This window comes from Entelurus aequoreus, linkage group LG06 (assembly GCF_033978785.1).
Source record: "Entelurus aequoreus isolate RoL-2023_Sb linkage group LG06, RoL_Eaeq_v1.1, whole genome shotgun sequence".
NCBI lineage: Eukaryota > Metazoa > Chordata > Actinopteri > Syngnathiformes > Syngnathidae > Entelurus > Entelurus aequoreus.
The window spans coordinates 5,640,627-5,658,745 of NC_084736.1; the positions used below are offsets into that span (position 1 = coordinate 5,640,627).

At 41.6% G+C, this 18,119-nt stretch overlaps 1 protein-coding gene across 2 annotated transcripts in view; it reads right to left on the bottom strand.

Moving 5' to 3' along the window:
• Positions 1-383: 383 nt before the first annotated feature.
• LOC133651782 (protein shisa-8) overlaps positions 384-18,119 on the bottom strand; it is a 648,746-nt gene continuing 631,010 nt past the window's right edge. For both annotated transcript variants that reach the window (XM_062049905.1, XM_062049904.1), the window contains one exon: positions 384-3,062. In XM_062049905.1, the coding sequence (XP_061905889.1) occupies positions 2,575-3,062 (488 nt within the window). In that variant the 3' untranslated portion in view covers positions 384-2,574. The remainder of the gene's footprint in view (positions 3,063-18,119) is intronic.

Consider the following 18,119-nt stretch of genomic DNA (forward strand, 5'->3'; position numbering starts at 1 on the left):
AAAAAACCAACATCCTGCAGAAAGTAGGTTATAAATGTGTCTGTGGAGCAACATTTATACCAAAGCATATCCAGTACATATTATCTAGACCAGTGGTCCCCAACCACCGTGGCCCGGTACCGGTCCGTGAACCGATTGGTACCGGGCTGCGGCCGCACAATAAATAAAAAAATTTAAAAATTTTTTTATTTTTATTTTTTTTAAAAAAATTAAATCAACATAAAAAACACAATATATACATTATATATCAATATAAATCAATACAGTCTGCAGGGATGCAGACCGTAAGCACACATGATTGTATTTCTTTATGACAAAAAAAAAAAAAAAAAAAAAAAAAAAATTTTTTTTTTTTTTTTACTATTCCTCCCCCCCCCGGTACGTGGGACAAATTTTCAAGCATTGACCGGTCCGCAAGTACAAAAAGGTTGGGGACCACTGATCTAGACCATAGGGAGGTGTTTTAAATGTAAATTCTGATCATCCTTTTACAAAAAAAATGCCTCGACTTTACACTTCCTCAGTGACTATTCAAAAGGGCAACTTTCAAATGTGAATGCAAATCCCAGATGAATGAAAACATTTCCATATAAATGTCCTGACCACCATCACCAGCCACTGAATTATTATCATTTATTTCTGATGTCACTGGTTAAAGGCCGACATTTGCAATTACCATAATTTTTCAGACTATATTCTGCTACTTTCTTCCTACGCTTTGAACCCTGCGGCTTATTAAACGGTGTGGCTAATTTAGGGATTTTTCATTGTTATATTTTGGTTAGAATAATTATGTGTCAGTTACCACACAACTCTTATGCTTGAAGGCCGTTGCTATAGTTATTATCAATTGCGCTGAAGTTGTACTTTTCTATCCGTAAAAAGGGACATCGTCTCGTATCAGTGTTTGTGTCCAGAACATCGAGTGCCGTGACGCAGACAGAGCAGAGACAGGGCGATATCACGAGTGTCAGCACATTTGCATTTCATGAATAGTCATATATTGTGTCTAACTGGAGCTGCTTCAGAAGCAGCCCCTGTGATGTAACCAGGGACCTCCCAAATAAATAGTGGAGCACGTGAGCTGGACTTTAGAGCGCAGTTAGGATCTGTAACTAGAGTACAGCCCAAAACGTCTCTCCTCATTGAGCCAAATTGAACTCTGTCTCTGCATGATTCCTTGCTTCTTGTCTGTTTAATAAATGTCATCAGTGTTTGAACCTGACATCTTCTATTCAACAAATAGTTTTCATATTAGACCAACAGGGACACTAAAAGGGTGTGTTATGGTTTGTGTCATGGCGCCATCTTTTGGACGAGTTTTCTCACTGCAGGTGGTACGGGTTGAAAATAAACTTCCTTGCCTTCAATCAGAAGAATAACCGTCGGTAGCGTTTCTGCTCGAAAGAATTCTCGATTCATCACTCCCAAGCAACGTTTTCTAAGTTTTACAATACAACTAAAACAATTCACACTTACTAAACCGTCTCATGTGTGATGTTGGTAGGAGTGTTTTCATGCATAGCATTAGTGAAAATGCTAAAATGTTTACAAGTGTCTGTGTTAGTATGAGTAACTTACAATGACATTCATTTCGTATTGTTTCAGTTTTGTAAATTCCCCAGCAAATCATTGTGGAGTTAATATAAGTCTGTTTAGCTGATTGGAGAGCTATTCCCCAGCTAGTGGGTCCATGACCATGACTTCCGTTTTGTTTGATCAGCCGTTTTACTTCTGTGTGACAGGGCACGTCGCAAATAAACATTTGGTATATTATTGTCTGGTGCGGCTAATATATGTAAAATAATGTTTTTCTGGGGGCGGCTTGATGACTTGTGTGCTCTGTAACCCGCAAAATACAGTAAACGAGTTTCCCCTTTGCGATGCCGTGAATACACAACAACTCTTTTCAACTCTTTGCCTTCGTACTGGAATACTTCTACTTGGTTTCTGTACGTTCAGCCTTCGGAACACAAGGGAGGGTTGACTTGGAATTGAGGTTTGCTACGAGAGATCTTCCCTTATTTATTGAGGCAGTGTGATGAGAGAACAATATTCCATGTTTGTTTGCGAGGCTGCCAGAAATCCTCTGTGACAAGTGTGTGTTCTCTCTCTCACTGAGTGTGTACAGTTCACATTCCTCTTATTTCATGCAAAGAACCCCCATCCTGCTCTCTGGTGTGACTTTCCAGGCTGTTCTCTAAACCCCCCCAGAGGGAGCCAATAAGACCACGGCATGGTCTCTGGTGGTTAGAAGCCACGGTTCTCCCTGCCCTAGCAGCCTCTCTGGAAAGTGATCTCTTGTGGGGTTTCTTGATATAGAGCCATGCTGAATGGCTTGGGTGGGAGCGGAGTTGAGAACTGTGCCAACACACTGAGAACCAAAGATTTAGCCCACACCTCAGCTTGTCTGCTCTGGCTGTTTTGTTCCAATGGCTGTACAAAGTAGCCATGTTGTTGTTATCAACAATGATAAGGAAAAGGCCGTTCAAAAAAACGATATTTGCTTGCCTCTCCTGCAGTTAACCCGGCGGATATAAAAGAGCATTTCTTTTCTCTCTGGGCGCTTCATGTTCAAACCGTGACCTCGGTCTTGCTGTTGGTGGGAAGTCCCTTGTGCTTGGGGTGCACATGCGGCGAGTGGCCGTAGGCCAGCGGTTGGGAGAAGAGCTCGGGCAGCGTCTCGATGCTGAACTGCCTCTTGTTGGAGTAGGCATGGCGCCGGCTGTTGGGCTGGTGCAGCGGCTGGTGGTGCTGCAGCTGGATGGGGTGGTGCTGCTGGCCCATGTGGGACGCGGCAGGGCGCTGGGCGTGGCTCTTACTGGGGTCCCAGGCTTTGAAGGCCGAGCCTGACGTGAGCGGGTGGGTGTTGGTTTTAGAGATCTTGGGTTTGGGGATCTGGGAAGCGTTGATGGTGATGGCCAGCGGTGCGTGGATGTCGGGAGGTGGGAGGAAGGACTTTTCCTTCGGGTGGAAGTTGATTGGTTGGAAAGTAGGAGGAGACTGGCGGTGGGTGTAGTCCACCATGGGGTAGCTCTTGTAGTAATCTCTGGGAGTTGTGTCTGGATTGGTAGGAGAGAAAGATACAAAGTAGGTGAACAGACTTGAGGGTTGTAGGTCACGTGTGTCAAACTCAAATCTGCCATCATTTCATCTGGCTCGTCGCATCAATTAACATGGCTTGCCACAACATTTAAAGTGGCTTGTCACATCATTCAAGATAGCCTGCTGCATCATTTAAAGTGGCCCTCCACATTGGGCTCGCCGCATTAAGGTGGCCCACCACAAAATATAAAGTGGCTCGCCGCATCATTCAATGTGGCTCGCAGCAGTGGGCCCACCACGTTATTTAATGTGGCCTGCCACATCATTTAAAGTGGCCAAGTCACTAAGTATGTGACAAGGTAAGACAAGTCACTAAGTATGTGATAAGGTAAAAGAAGTCACTAAGTATGAGACAAGGTAAGACAAGTCACTAACATGTGACAAGGTAAAAGAAGTCACTAAGTATGAGACAAGGTAAGGGAAGTCACTAAGTATGTGACAAGGTAAGACATGCACAAGTCACTAACTATGTGACAAGGTAAGACATGCACAGGTCACTAACTATGTGACAGGGTAAGACAAGTCATTAACTATGTGACATGTTAAGACATGCACAGGTCACTAACTATGTGACAGGGTAAGATAAGTCATTAACTATGTGACATGTTAAGACATGCACAGGTCACTAACTATGTGACAGGGTAAGACAAGTCATTAACTATGTGAAAAGTTAAGACAAGTCACTAACTATGAGACAAGGTAAGACAAGTCACTAAGTATGTGACAAGGTAAGACAAGTCACTAAGTATGTGACAAGGTAAGACAAGTCACTAAGTATGTGACAAGGTAAAATAAGTCACTAAGTATGTGACAAGGTAAAAGAAGTCACTAAGTATGTGACAAGGTAAGACAAGTCACTAAGTATGTGACAAGGTAAAATAAGTCACTAAGTATGTGACAAGGTAAAAGAAGTCACTAAGTATGTGACAAGGTAAGACATGCACAATTCACTAACTATGTGACAAGGTAAGACAAGTCACTAAGTATGTGACAAGGTAAAAGAAGTCACTAAGTATGTGACAAGGTAAAAGAAGTCACTAAGTATGTGACAAGGTAAAACAAGTCACTAAGTATGTGACAAGGTAAAAGAAGTCACTAAGTATGTGACAAGGTAAAAGAAGTCACTAAGTATGTGACAAGGTAAGACATGCACAATTCACTAACTATGTGACAAGGTAAGACAAGTCACTAAGTATGTGACAAGGTAAAAGAAGTCACTAAGTATGTGACAAGGTAAGACAAGTCACTAAGTATGTGACAAGGTAAAATAAGTCACTAAGTATGTGACAAGGTAAAATAAGTCACTAAGTATGTGACAAGGTAAGACAAGAAATCAGTGTTTTTATTACCCACCACTGTTAGACTTAGACTTAGACAAACTTTTCTGACTTAGACTTAGACAAACTGTTCTGACTTAGACAAACTGTTCTGACTTAGACTTAGACAAACGGTTCTGACTTAGACTTAGACAAACGGTTCTGACTTAGACTTAGACAAACAGTTCTGACTTAGACTTAGACAAACGGTTCTGACTTAGACTTAGACAAACTCTTCTGACTTAGACTTAGACAAACGGTTCTGACTTAGACTTAGACAAACGGTTCTGACTTAGACTTAGACAAACGGTTCTGACTTAGACTTAGACAAACTGTTCTGACTTAGACTTAGACAAACTGTTCTGACTTAGACTTAGACAAACTGTTCTGACTTAGACTTAGACAAACGGTTCTGACTTAGACTTAGACAAACGGTTCTGACTTAGACTTAGACAAACTGTTCTGACTTATAGACTTAGACAAACGGTTCTGAGTGATTTCACTTGATCAAACCTTTTCTAACATTCCACACTGCAAAATAATACGAGTATGTGCTATGATTTGCGCTGATATTGTATTGGATTATTATCAGTATTGGCCAGTCTGATATCAGTATTGTATTAGAACACCCTAAGTCAGTGTAGTTGTCCATCACAGAGACGTAGTACAACCCAGTACAATAGAACAAGATAAAAAGCAGTATTAACTGACTATACCCAAATCCTCACCACATCCATCCATTTTCTACCGCTTGTCCCTCTCCGGGTAGCGGGGGGTGCTGGAGCCTATCCCAGCTGCATTTGGGCGGTAGGTGGGGTACACCCTGGACAAGTTGCCCCCTCAACACAGGGCCAACACAGATAGACAACATTCACACTCTAGGGACCATTTAGTGTTGCCAATCAACCTATCCCCAGGTGCATGTCTTTGGAGGTGGGAGTGGGAGGGGCCTATCCCCAGGTGCATGTCTTTGGAGGTGGGAGGGGCCTATCCCCAGGTGCATGTCTTTGGAGGTGGGAGGAAGCCGGAGTACCCGAAAGGGAACCCACGCAGTCACGGGGAGAACATGCAAACTCCACACAGAAAGACCCCGAGCCCAGGGATCGAACCCAAGACCTTCGTATTGTGAGGCACGTGCACTAACCCCTGCACCCCCTCTACAAAGTCTGATGTAGTTGAATGTCATGTTCTTCTATTTCTACTGTGAACTAGCCTGAATCAACAGCTCCTCTCCTCCCCTGCTGAAGTGCACTCCATTTTTCCCCAGTTGCTTCAAGACCATAAATCAGTTAATCAATTCCATACAATCAATATCTTCCTTTGGTGTTTAATCAAGGGTGCTGCCCACCACTAAGTCAAAGCCAGTTCCTCTTAGGACTACACCATCAAAGCAAACCTTCAGGCTGTGTGCGCCCCCCAAGGATTTGTTATTTCATGGAAGTGTTGACCACGGAGCTTCAAGAAGAGGTACATGGAGGCCATTCTAAAACCTTCATTCTAGCCTGATTTAGCCATTCCTTTACCACTTTTGAGGTGTGTTTGGGGTCATTGTCCTGTTGGAACACCCAACTGTGCCAAAGACCCAACCTCCGGGCTGATGATTTTAGCTTGTCCTGAAGAATTTGGAGGTAAGGACCGAAATCATGGCCCCAATACGGAAAACCTGTCATGATCCATGTCCCGGAACATGTTTTGTTATGTTCTGTTAGTTCCTGTTTTTTGTGTACCCTTGTTTGTTTTAGTTACCATGGTTACTTATTATTTCCACCTGCCTCTGATTAGTGTCCGCCCGCTCACCTGCTGCCCGAGCACTAATCAAAGGCAGGTGGAAATAATAAGTAACCATGGTAACTAAAACAAAACAAGGGTGCACAAAAAACAGGAACTATGGAGTCCAAAACTAACAGAACATAACAAAACATGATCCGGGACATAGTACATGACAAAACCGTTGCATCTAATTGAGAATTTTAAAAACAATGATCAAAATGAGGGTGGTCCCAAAAAGGAGGGATTTTTCAAATTGACTGTGTGTCGGTTTTAAAAGGGCTCCCCCTCTGGTCAACATATGTAATAACAAGTGTGTGTAAAAAAATATTTAAATGTGCCCCCATTGACCGAAATATAAAAAAAATAAAAAAATACATATGTATATAGAGACATACTGTAATAACAAAGTTAATAATGAAGATTAAAACCAATTACTAACAAAAAATTCCGATTTTTTTTTTTTAACTAAAAGCAGTATTTTTCTCACAATGTGTCGACTTTTTTTCCTATAAAATTGGCAACAATTTCTCATTCTTTCTGTTATATTGCAATATTTTCTCGTAAAATTATTACTTTATGTGAAAGTATTACTTTTTAATGCAAAATGGTGACATTTGTCATGTAAAATTCGGACTTTTATCACAATATTGCCAATTTTCTTGTTGTTCTTGTAGAACGTTGACATTTTTTGAGTAAAACGAGTCATCATTTTGCCAATTGAAATTCCGATTCTTACTATAATATTGCCAAAACGTTAAAGTTTTCTTATAAAATTGTGACTTTTGTCGAGTAAAATGACGACTCTTTTTAATAAAATTGCGAAAATGTTAAGCTTTTCTTGTAAAATTGTGATAAATTCCAATTTTTAATCATAATATTGCACAAAAGTTAAGTTTTTCTTGTAACATTTTGACTTGCATTGAGTAAAATGACAAATTTTATTATAATACTGCCAACATTCTATGGTAGGTATGGAGTTCCTGGGATTAAGGGCCTCACCTTTTCTCCTCCAAACATATTGCTGGGTGTTGTGGCCAAACAGCTCCATTTTTGTGGAGGTGTGAACAAGTGATGACATAAATCATGGTCCCAATAACATTGCATCTAATAGACAATGTCTCATTAGCACCCCTGCTGGTGACATCTAGCAAAATGAGGGTGGTCCCAAAAAGGAGGGATTTTTCAAATTGACTGTGTGTCGGTTTTAAAAGTGCTCCCCCGCTCGTCAACATATGAAATAACAAGTGTGTGTAAACATTTGAGGTGCTCCCCCTCTTGCCAACATGTGAAATAAATTGAAATGCGCCACTTATGGCCAAAATTAATATATATAAAATTTTTAAAAATGTATATAGAGACATACTGTAATAACTTGAAGTAAATAATGAAGATTAAAACCAATTACAAACAAAAAATTCTGGAAAAAAAAGAACTAAAAGCAGTCTTTTTCTCACAATGTGTCCACTTTTTTCTTATAAAATTGGCAAAAATGTCTCATGTTCTTTCTGTAACATTGCAGTATTTTCTCGTAAAATTATGACTTTTTAATGTAAAATTATTACTTTTTAATGCAAAATGGTGACATTTGTCATGTAACATTCTGACTTGTATCACAATATTGCCAATTTTCTTGTTGCTCTTGTAAAACGTTGACATTTTTTGAGTAAAATGAGTCATCATTTTGCCAATTGAAATTCCGATTCTTATTATGATATTGCCAAAAAGTTAAAGTTTTCTTATAAAACTGTGACTTTTGTCGAGTAAAATGACGACTCTTTTTAATAAAATTGCAAAAATGTTAAGCTTTTCTTGTAAAATTGTGATAAATTCCAATTTTTAATCATAATATTGCACAAAAGTTAAGTTTTTCTTGTAACATTTTGACTTGCGTTGAGTAAAATTACGACTTTTATTATAATACTGCCAAAATTCTACGGTAGGCATGGTGTTCCTGGGATTAAAGGTCTCACCATTTCTCCTCCAAACATATTGCTGGGTATTGTGGCCAAACAGCTCCATTTTTGTGGAGGTGTGAACAAGTGATGACATAAATCAATAACATTGCATCTAATAGACAATGTCTCATTTGCACCCCCTGCTGGTGACATCTATCAAAATGAGGGTGGTCCCAAAAAGGAGGGATTTTTCACATTGACTGTATGTCGGTTTTAAAAGTGCTCCCCCGCTGGTCAACATATGAAATAACAAGTGTGTGTAAACATTTGAAGTGCTCCCCCTCTGGCCAACATGTGAAATAAATTGAAATGCGCCACCTATGGCCAAAATTAAAATATATAAAATTTTAATTTTTTTTATAGAGACATACTGTAATAACTTGAAGTAAATAATGAAGATTAAAAACAATTACAAACAAAAAATTCTGTAAAAAAAGGACTAAAAGCAGTCTTTTTCTCACAATGTGTCCACTTTTTTCTTATAAAATTGGCAAAAATGTCTCATGTTCTTTCTGTAATATTGCAATATTTTCTCGTAAAATTATGTCTTTTTTATGTAAATTATTACTTTTTAATGCAAAATGGTGACATTTGTCATGTAACATTCAGACTTGTATCACAATATTGCCAATTTTCTTGTTGCTCTTGTAAAACGTTGACATTTTTTGAGTAAAATGAGTCATCATTTTGCCAATTGAAATTCCGATTTTTTTTATAATATTGCCAAAAAGTTAAAGTTTTCTTATAAAATTGTGACTTTTGTCGAGTAAAATGACGACTCTTTTTAATAAAATTGCGAAAATGTTAAGCTTTTCTTGTAAAATTGTGATAAATTCCAATTTTTAATCATAATATGGCACACAAGTTAAGTTTTTCTTGTAACATTTTGACTTGCGTTGAGTAAAATGACGACTTTTATTATAATACTGCCAAAATTCTACGGTAGGCATGGTGTTCCTGGGATTAAAGGCCTCACTTTTTTCTCCTCCAAACATATTGCTGGGTGTTGTGGCCAAACAGCTCCATTTTTGTGGAGGTGTGAACAAGTGATGACATAAATCAATAACATTGCATCTAATAGACAATGTCTCATTAGCACCCCTGCTGGTGACATCTATCAAAATGAGGGTGGTCCCAAAAAGGAGAGATTTTTCAAATTGACTGTGTGTCGCTTTTAAAAGTGCTCCACCGCTGGTCAACATATGAAATAACAAGTGTGTGTAAACATTTGAGGTGCTCCCCCTCTGGCCAACATGTGGAATAAATTGAAATGCGCCACCTATGGCCAAAATTAATATATATAAAATTAAAAAAAATGTATATAGAGACATACTGTAATAACTTGAAGTAAATAATGAAGATTAAAAATAATTACAAACAAAAAATTCTGAAAAAAAGGACTAAAAGCAGTCTTTTTCTCACAATTTGTCCACTTTTTTCTTATAAAATTGGCAAAAATGTCTCAAGTTCTTTCTGTAATAATGCAATATTTTCTCGTAAAATTATGACTTTTTAATGTAAAATTATTACTTTTTAATGCAAAATGGTGACATTTGTCATGTAAAATTCTGACTTTTATCACAATATTGCCAATTTTCTTGTTGCTCTTGTAAAACGTTGACATTTTTTGAGTAGAATGAGTCATCATTTTGCCAATTGAAATTCCGATTCTTATTATAATATTGCCAAAAAGTCAAAGTTTTCTTACAAAATTGTGACTTTTGTCGAGTAATACTGCCAAAATTCTACGGTAGGCATGGTGTTCATGGGATTAAAGGCCTCACCTTTTCTCCTCCAAACATAATGCTGAGTATTGTGGCCAAACAGCTCCATTTTTGTTTCATCTGACCACAGAACTTTCCTCCAGAAGGTCTTATCTTTGTCCATGTGATGTCAGATGAAACAAAAATGTTGCTGTTTGGCCACAATACCCAACAATATGTTTGGAGGAGAAAAGGTGAGCATAATACTACCACCACCATGCTTGACGGTAGTATTATGTAATATTGCAATATTTTCTCGTAAAATTATGACTTTTTTATGTATAATTATTACTTTTTAATGTAAAATGGTGACATTTGTCATGTAAAATTCTGACTTGTATCACAATATTGCCAATTTTTTTGTTGTTCTTGTTAAACGTTGACATTTTTTGAGTAGAATGATGACTTTAGTCATCATTTTGCCAATTGAAATTCCGATTTTTATTATAATATTGCCAAAAAGTTAAAGTTTTCTTATAAAATTGTGACTTGTGTCGAGTAAAATGACGACTCTTTTTAATAAAATTGCAAAAATGTTAAGCTTTTCTTGTAAAATTGTGATAAATTCCAATTTTTAATCATAATATTGCACAAAAGTTAAGTTTTTCTTGTAACATTTTGACTTGCGTTGAGTAAAATGGCGACTTTTATTATAATACTGCCAAAATTCTACGGTAGGGATGGTGTTCCTGGGATTAAAGGCCTCACCTTTTCTCCTCCAAACATATTGCTGAGTATTGTGGCCAAAGCTCCATTTTTGTTTCATCTGATCACAGAACTTTCCTCCAGAAGGTCTTATCTTTGTCCATGTGATGTCACATGAAACAAAAATGTTGCTGTTTGGCCACAATACCCAACAATATGTTTGGAGGAGAAAAGGTGAGCATAATACTACCACCACCATGCTTGACGGTAGTATTATGTAATATTGCAATATTTTCTCGTAAAATTATTACTTTTTTATGTAAAATTATGACTTTTTAATGCAAAATGGTGACATTTGTCATGTAAAATTCTGACTTTTATCACAATATTGCCAATTTTCTTGTTGTTCTTGTAGAACGTTGACATTTTTTGAGTAAAACGAGTCATCATTTTGCCAATTGAAATTCCGATTCTTATTATAATATTGCCAAAAAGTTAAAATTTTCTTATAAAATTGTGACTTTTGTCGAGTAAAATGACGACTCTTTTTAATAAAATTGCGAAAATGTTAAGCTTTTCTTGTAAAATTGTCATAAATTCCAACTTTTAATCATAATATTGCACAAAAGTTAAGTTTTTCTTGTAACATTTTGACTTGCGTTGAGTAAAATGGCGACTTTTATTATAATACTGCCAAAATTCTACGCTAGGCATGGTGTTCCTGGGATTAAAGGCCTCACCTTTTCTCCTCCAAACATATTGCTGGGTGTTGTGGCTCCATTTTTGTTTCATCTGACCACAGAACTTTCCTCCAGAAGGTCTTATCTTTGTCAAATGATGATCAAATGATTGTACACTCAAGACAGCCATGCCATTATGTTATTTACAAGTGTATGTCAACTTTGGACCACGACTGTACACGGTAGCAGGAAGAAGGAGTGTTGTACAAAAGCATAAGGACTGAAAGTAGAACGGGTTCAGCACGTCATGTCAGATTAGTGCCTTGCTTTGTGAGCAGAACGCGACTCTGCTGCTCGGTCATCACCACAAACACACACACACACACTCGCCTTAAGACACTACCAACCTTGTTTTACCCCTTTTATGAATAATTGTCTTCCTCTCGAAAAACAAGGCATCCTTCAGTCGGTCTCTTCCTTCTACATCATGCGGTTTATGGTGTCGTGGTCCTGTGTTTCTTCTTCTCTTCCGCAGTAACGGGGTTGTGTTGCAAGGAAACTACGTCACTGATCTGGGAAAGGTGGGATGCCACATTGGTGTGCAAGGTGCAGTCTCAGCACCAGAAGTGTCCTTGGAGTCAAAATGTGGTCATAAAGATTGCAAAGCTCTGGCCCACACCCGCATGCTGCATTACCTGGCAACCCACCAGTGACTCCTGATGTGTGTCCTTGGTCCACACGGCCAGGACTCGCAAAATACTGTTGCTTTATCTCCCAGCCAAATAATTGCATGTTGGAAACCAGAAGGCACTCGTGAATTTTTTGGGGTATAAAATGGATGGATGGCTGGATATATATATATATACAGTCGGGGTCAAAAGTTTACATACACTTGTAAAGAACATCATGTCATGGCTGTCTTGAGTTTCCAATAATTTCTACAACTCTTATTTTGTTGTGATAGAGCAGGGGTGCTCATTACGTCGATCGCGATCTACCGGTCGATCGCGGAGGGTGTGTCAGTCGATCCCCAGCCAGGCATTAAAAAAATAGTCCTAAACATGAGCGAGACAACAAATTAAAGACAACAGATGATAAGTTTAACACGTACCACCTGCGCAAACTAATCATCTGCCGGCTGTGTCTCGCCGTCAGCCCCCGTCTGATGGCGCTCTGTTTTCAGCACCCTGGACAGAGGCGCTGACCTATACTCCAGCAGCGCGGCGATCACAATCCCCTTCCGCTCTAATCTTTGTCCGTGTGATTGTGTTTGGCCACAATACCCAGCAAAATGTTTGGAGGAGAAAAGGTGAGGCCTTTAATCCCAGGAACACCATGCCTACAGTCAAGCATGGTGGTGGTAGTATTATGCTCTGGGCCTGTTTTAGCTGCCAATGGAACTGGTGCTTTACAGAGAGTAAATGGGACAATGGAAAAATGAGGATTACTGTCAGGTTGAAACGCTGATGACATCTATTAAACAAGACAAGAGGCAAAGAATTAAACAGAGACAGAATTCAATTTGGACTCAATTGCGGAGAAACGCCTGGACACACTGTACTCTTGTAGTCTCCAGCACGCTCTCTCAAAAGATTGCCCTCCTCCTTCTTTATTTGACTTTCTCCGACCACCCGACCACCGCTTCCACTTCCAGAGGGAAGTGGGTCGTAAACAGCGTCGCCTTTGGTTACAGAATAGTTCAAAAAGAGTTCCATTCGTGAGATACTTCAAAAAGAGGTCGTCTGGAAATTGGGCAGATCCTTGGTTCTCTCCGCTTTGAAGTCCTTGGGTTGGAACAATATCTTTCTGTTGATTACCATACATGAGAGAAAACAGGAACACCTTCATCTTGCTTCCCCCCCCTACACAGTGGAGTTTTACGAGCCTTACTCTCGGTAGGTTTCAAAGACCGCTTTTGTCTTCTTGTCAGGAACTCAATGTAATTAAAAGTTTTTGTGATAATTTAGAAACAATTATTCTAACAATTACCTCCAAATTCTTCAGGACAAGCTAAAATCATCAGCCCGGAGGTTGGGTCTTGGGCGCAGTTGGGTGTTCCAACTGGACAATGACCCCAAACACACGTCAAAAGTGGTAAAGGAATGACTAAATCAGGCTAGAATGAAGGTTTTAGAATGGCCTTCCCAAAGTCCTGACTTAAACGTGTGGACAATGCTGAAGAAACAAGTCCATGTCAGAAAAGCAACACATTTAGCTGAACTGCACCAATTTTGTGGTCAAAAATTCCAGCAGAAGCTTGTGGATGGCTACCAAAAGCGCCTTATTGCAGGTAAACTTGCCAAGGGACATGTAAGCAAATATTAACATTGCTGTATGTACACTTTTGACCCTCACATTTTCAGTAGAGCCATAATAAATTCATAAAAGAAGCAAACTTCATGAATGTTTTGTGTGAGCAACAAGTATGTGCTCCAATCACTACATCACAACAAAATAAGACTTGTAGAAATGATTGTAAACTCCAGACAGCCATGACATGATTTTCTTTTCAAGTGTATGTACACTTATGACCAGGACTGTATTATTTGCCAGTCCTATTATTAAAGACAACAACACAGCGGGGTAGTCCCAGTGCTCCACACGTGGTGATATTGTGGCAGGGTGAAAAAGAAGCAAGTTCCCTGAGGTCACATGCGTGTCACTGATTGTACTCGCATCCTTCCTCATCTGTCCTTCCATGTGATGAATGGTGATGACATATAGAGCACGTGCCTCGGACTCCATGTTTGGTAGGCAGGCCTGAGGAACATGTTGCTATGTTAGAGGAGGACAGGGAGAAGAGCCAGAGGGCATCTGATGCAGCCACTGTCCACACCACTTGTGTTGCACTGACATTACCACCGTGTCACCTTTTTTCATTGTTATTGTCCTCTTTTTTATTACAGTAAATCCTGATTGCCATAACTGTCTTTTTTTTGTTTGTTTCCCGCACAAGCTCACATTTTTATTTAAACCAGGGGTGCCCATTACGTCCATGGTGGAGGGTGTGTCAGTCCATGGTAGAGGGTGTGTCAGTCCATGATGGAGGGTGTGTCAGTCAATGGTGGAGGGTGTGTCAGTCCATGGTGGAGGGTGTGTCAGTCCATGGTGGAAGGTGTGTCCTTTGAGGGTGGAGGGTGTGTCAGTCCATGGTGGAGGGTGTGTCAGTTGATGGTGGAGTTTGTAAGTCGATAGTGGAGGGTTTGTCAGTCGATGGTGGAGGGTGTTTTAGTTCTTGGTGGAGGGTGTGTCAGTTGATGCTAGAGGGTGTGTCAGTTGATGGTGGAGTGTGTAAGTAGATAGTGGAGGGTGTGTCAGTTGATGGTGGAGGGTGTGTCAGTCGATGGCGGAGGGTGTGTCAGTCAATGGTGGAGGGTGTGTCAGTCGATGGCGGAGGGTGTGTCAGTCGATGGCGGAAGGTGTGTCAGTTGATGGCAGAGGGTGTGTCAGTCAATGGCGAAGGGTGTGTCAGTTGTTGGCGAAGGGTGTCAGTCGATGGAGGAGGGTGTGTCAGTTGATGGCGGAGGGTGTGTCAGTCGATGGCAGAGGGTGTGTCAGTCAATGGCGAAGGGTGTGTCAGTTGTTGGCGAAGGGTGTCAGTCAATGGAGGAGGGTGTGTCAGTTGATGGCGGAGGGTGTGTCAGTCGATGGCAGAGGGTGTGTCAGTCAATGGCAAAGGGTGTGTCAGTTGTTGGCGAAGGGTGTCAGTCGATGGAGGAGGGTGTGTCAGTTGTTGGCGAAGGGTGTCAGTCAATGGAGGAGGGTGTGTCAGTCGATGGAGGAGGGTGTGTCAGTTGATGGCGGAGGGTGTGTCAGTCGATGGCAGAGGGTGTGTCAGTCAATGGCGAAGGGTGTGTCAGTTGTTGGCGAAGGGTGTCAGTCGATGGAGGAGGGTGTGTCAGTCGATTGGAGGAGGGTGTGTCAGTCGGTGGTGGAGGGTGTGTCAGTTGATAGTGGAGGGTGTGTCAGTCGATGGTGGAGGGTGTGTCAGTCCGTGGTAGAGGGTGTGTCAGTCCATGGTGGAGGGTGTGTCAGTCCATGGTGGAGGGTGTGTCCGTCGATTGTGGAGGGTGTGTCAGTCCGTGGTTGAGGGTGTGTCAGTTGATAGTGGAGGGTGTGTCAGTCCATGGTGGAGGGTGTGTCAGTTGATAGTGGAGGGTGTGTCAGTCGATGGTGGAGGGTGTGTCAGTCCATGGTGGAGGGTATGTCAGTCGATGGAGGAGGGGGTGTCAGTCCATGGTGGAGGGTGTATCAGTCCATGGTGGAGAGTGTGTCAGTTGATAGTGGAGGGTGTGTCAGTCCATGATGGAGGGTGTGTCAGTTGATAGTGGAGGGTGTGTCAGTCAATGGTGAAGGGTGTGTCAGTCAATGGTGGAGGGTGTGTCAGTCCATGGTGGAGAGTGTGTCAGTTGATAGTGGAGGGTGTGTCAGTCCATGGTGGAGGGTGTGTCAGTTGATAGTGGAGGGTGTGTCAGTCCATGGTGGAGGGTGTGTCAGTCGATGGAGGAGGGTGTGTCAGTCCATGGTGGAGGGTGTATCAGTCCATGGTGGAGGGTGTGTCAGTCCATGGTGGAGGGTGTATCAGTCCATGGTGGAGGGTGTCAGTCCATGGTGGAGGGTGTGTCAGTCCATGGTGGAGGGTGTGTCAGTCCGTGGTTGAGGGTGTGTCAGTCGATGGAGGAGGGTGTGTCAGTCCATGGTGGAGGGTGTCAGTCCATGGTGGAGGGTGTGTCAGTCCATGGTGGAGGGTGTGTCAGTCCATGGTGGAGGGTGCGTCAGTCCACGGTGGAGGGTGTGTCAGTCCATCGCCCGCCAAGCATTAAAAAAATAGACCTAAAAATGAGTGATCATCAATCTTCACCAAGACGTGACTTTGGTCACTTGATTGACATTCACGACACCCGAGGGTCTTCTGAGATGTCGCTGGCTGCTGCCAGATCATTATTAAGAAAAAATGACCGACAGGAAGGCAAGAAACACTTTTTATTTCAATCGTACCTGCAGTCAAAACTCTAAAGACCGACCGCACAGTTCCTGTCTTCACAATAAAAGCCCTGCTCCATCCTGCCGGCGCTAACAAAGTAAGAGTCTCAGAAAGCTAGCGAACTAGGGAGTTTTGCTGCCAATGTATTTCTTGTAAAGTGTATAAAAAGGAGTATAGAAGCTGGACAAACTTTCATGTGGTTTTATCACTACTGTCTGATTCCTATCAATGCAAGTCATCACAATCACACCAACTTATATTCTTGTCTTCATGAAAGAAAGGAATGTTAACTTGTTAACGTCTCTTACATAAACAAATCAATACAAATGATATATATGCATGATCCCCTCCACTTGAAAAGTAGCTGCAGAAAAAGTGTGGGCACCCCTGGTCGGGATAAAGGGGAGCAGTCAATAACCGTCGACCTTCTAGTGGCAGAGCTGGAGACAGATGAGGAGTGCGCCCATAAACATGTGCTGAGCCTGGTCGTGTTCAATACTCCACGCTAATGGACTATTAATGCAGCTCAATGTCAGGCGTAACAGGACTGAAAACAAGCAGATCTAATAAGTGCACGGTATGGTCATTACCGTACGAGTTAGGATAATGCAAGCGTTGAGTCCTTCTGTCAACTCTGTAGTGGACTTGGCTTCTAGTTTTAGGGCTTTTTGGTTTGTTTCCTGAGAAATAACTGCGTGTTATGTAATCATTTAAGACTTGTGTTGTGAGTCTCTCTCCTTGCCTTATCTGACCCGGCCTGCACTCACAATGAATCTGCAGCTCCCAGACGTTGAGAGACTGAATTAACGGCCAGGATAACTTATGTCATTTGCATGAGGACAAGTCGTGGTGTCTGAGGGCGTATTTGGGGGACGGCGTGGCGCAGTTGGTTCGATTCTCCACCTTCTACCAACCTCGTCAAGCCCGTTGTGTCCGTGGGCGAGACACTTCACCCTTGCATGGGTCACGGTTAGGGCCGTACTTGCCAACCCTCCCGATTTTCCCGGGAGACTCACGAATTTCAGTGCCCCTCCCGAAAATCTCCCGGGGCAACCATTCTCCCGAATTCCAGCCGGACAACAATATTGGGGGTGTTCCTTAAAGGCACTGCCTTTAGCGTCCTCTCTCACCCGAAAACTCCACCCCTTAACAGCCGCATGCTGTCCAGGCGTCCGCTTTTCCTCCATATAAACAGCGTGCCGGCCCAGTCACATGGACGGGTTAAAACGATGGTCTTTACTCGAAGATGTCAAGAAATGCTGACACGTTGTATGATCTTTTACCTTACGTTAATTTCAAGCAAACACACACACACGTGAATGCAAGTCATACTTGGTCAACAGCCATACAGGTCACACTGAGGGTGCCTGTCAGGTTCAAACACTGATGACATCTATTAAACAAGACAAAAGGCAAGGAATCAAACAGAGACAGAATTCGATTTGGACTCACATCTGAGGAGAGACATGGCCACTGTACTCTCTGCACAGTCCTGCACCGCGCTCTGACGAAGAAGGTTTTCGTCTCCTCTTTTATTTAGATGTTCAATGTTTACGCAACAACACATTTCTCTACAGGAATGGGGAGTATGTAAACAGTCCTTGTTTTCGGTCACATTGAAGACAAAAGAAGAAGATGCCTCGGGCCTGGGCTCGTCCTGGATCCAGCTGGGATCCAGGATTGTGGAGGACAGAGTTAAACAACTTGCACTGAGCCTAGTCTATAAAATCCGCTACACCTCCCTGATACCGAAGTACATGTCAAACTACTTCCTTGGTGTTGTGGTTATGACCGCCATAACCACAACACCAGGGGGTGCTCCACTAACCACGTTAAACCCAGATTCCGAACTAACAAAGGTCTTAACTCATTCTCTTTCTATGCCACATCAATGTGGAATG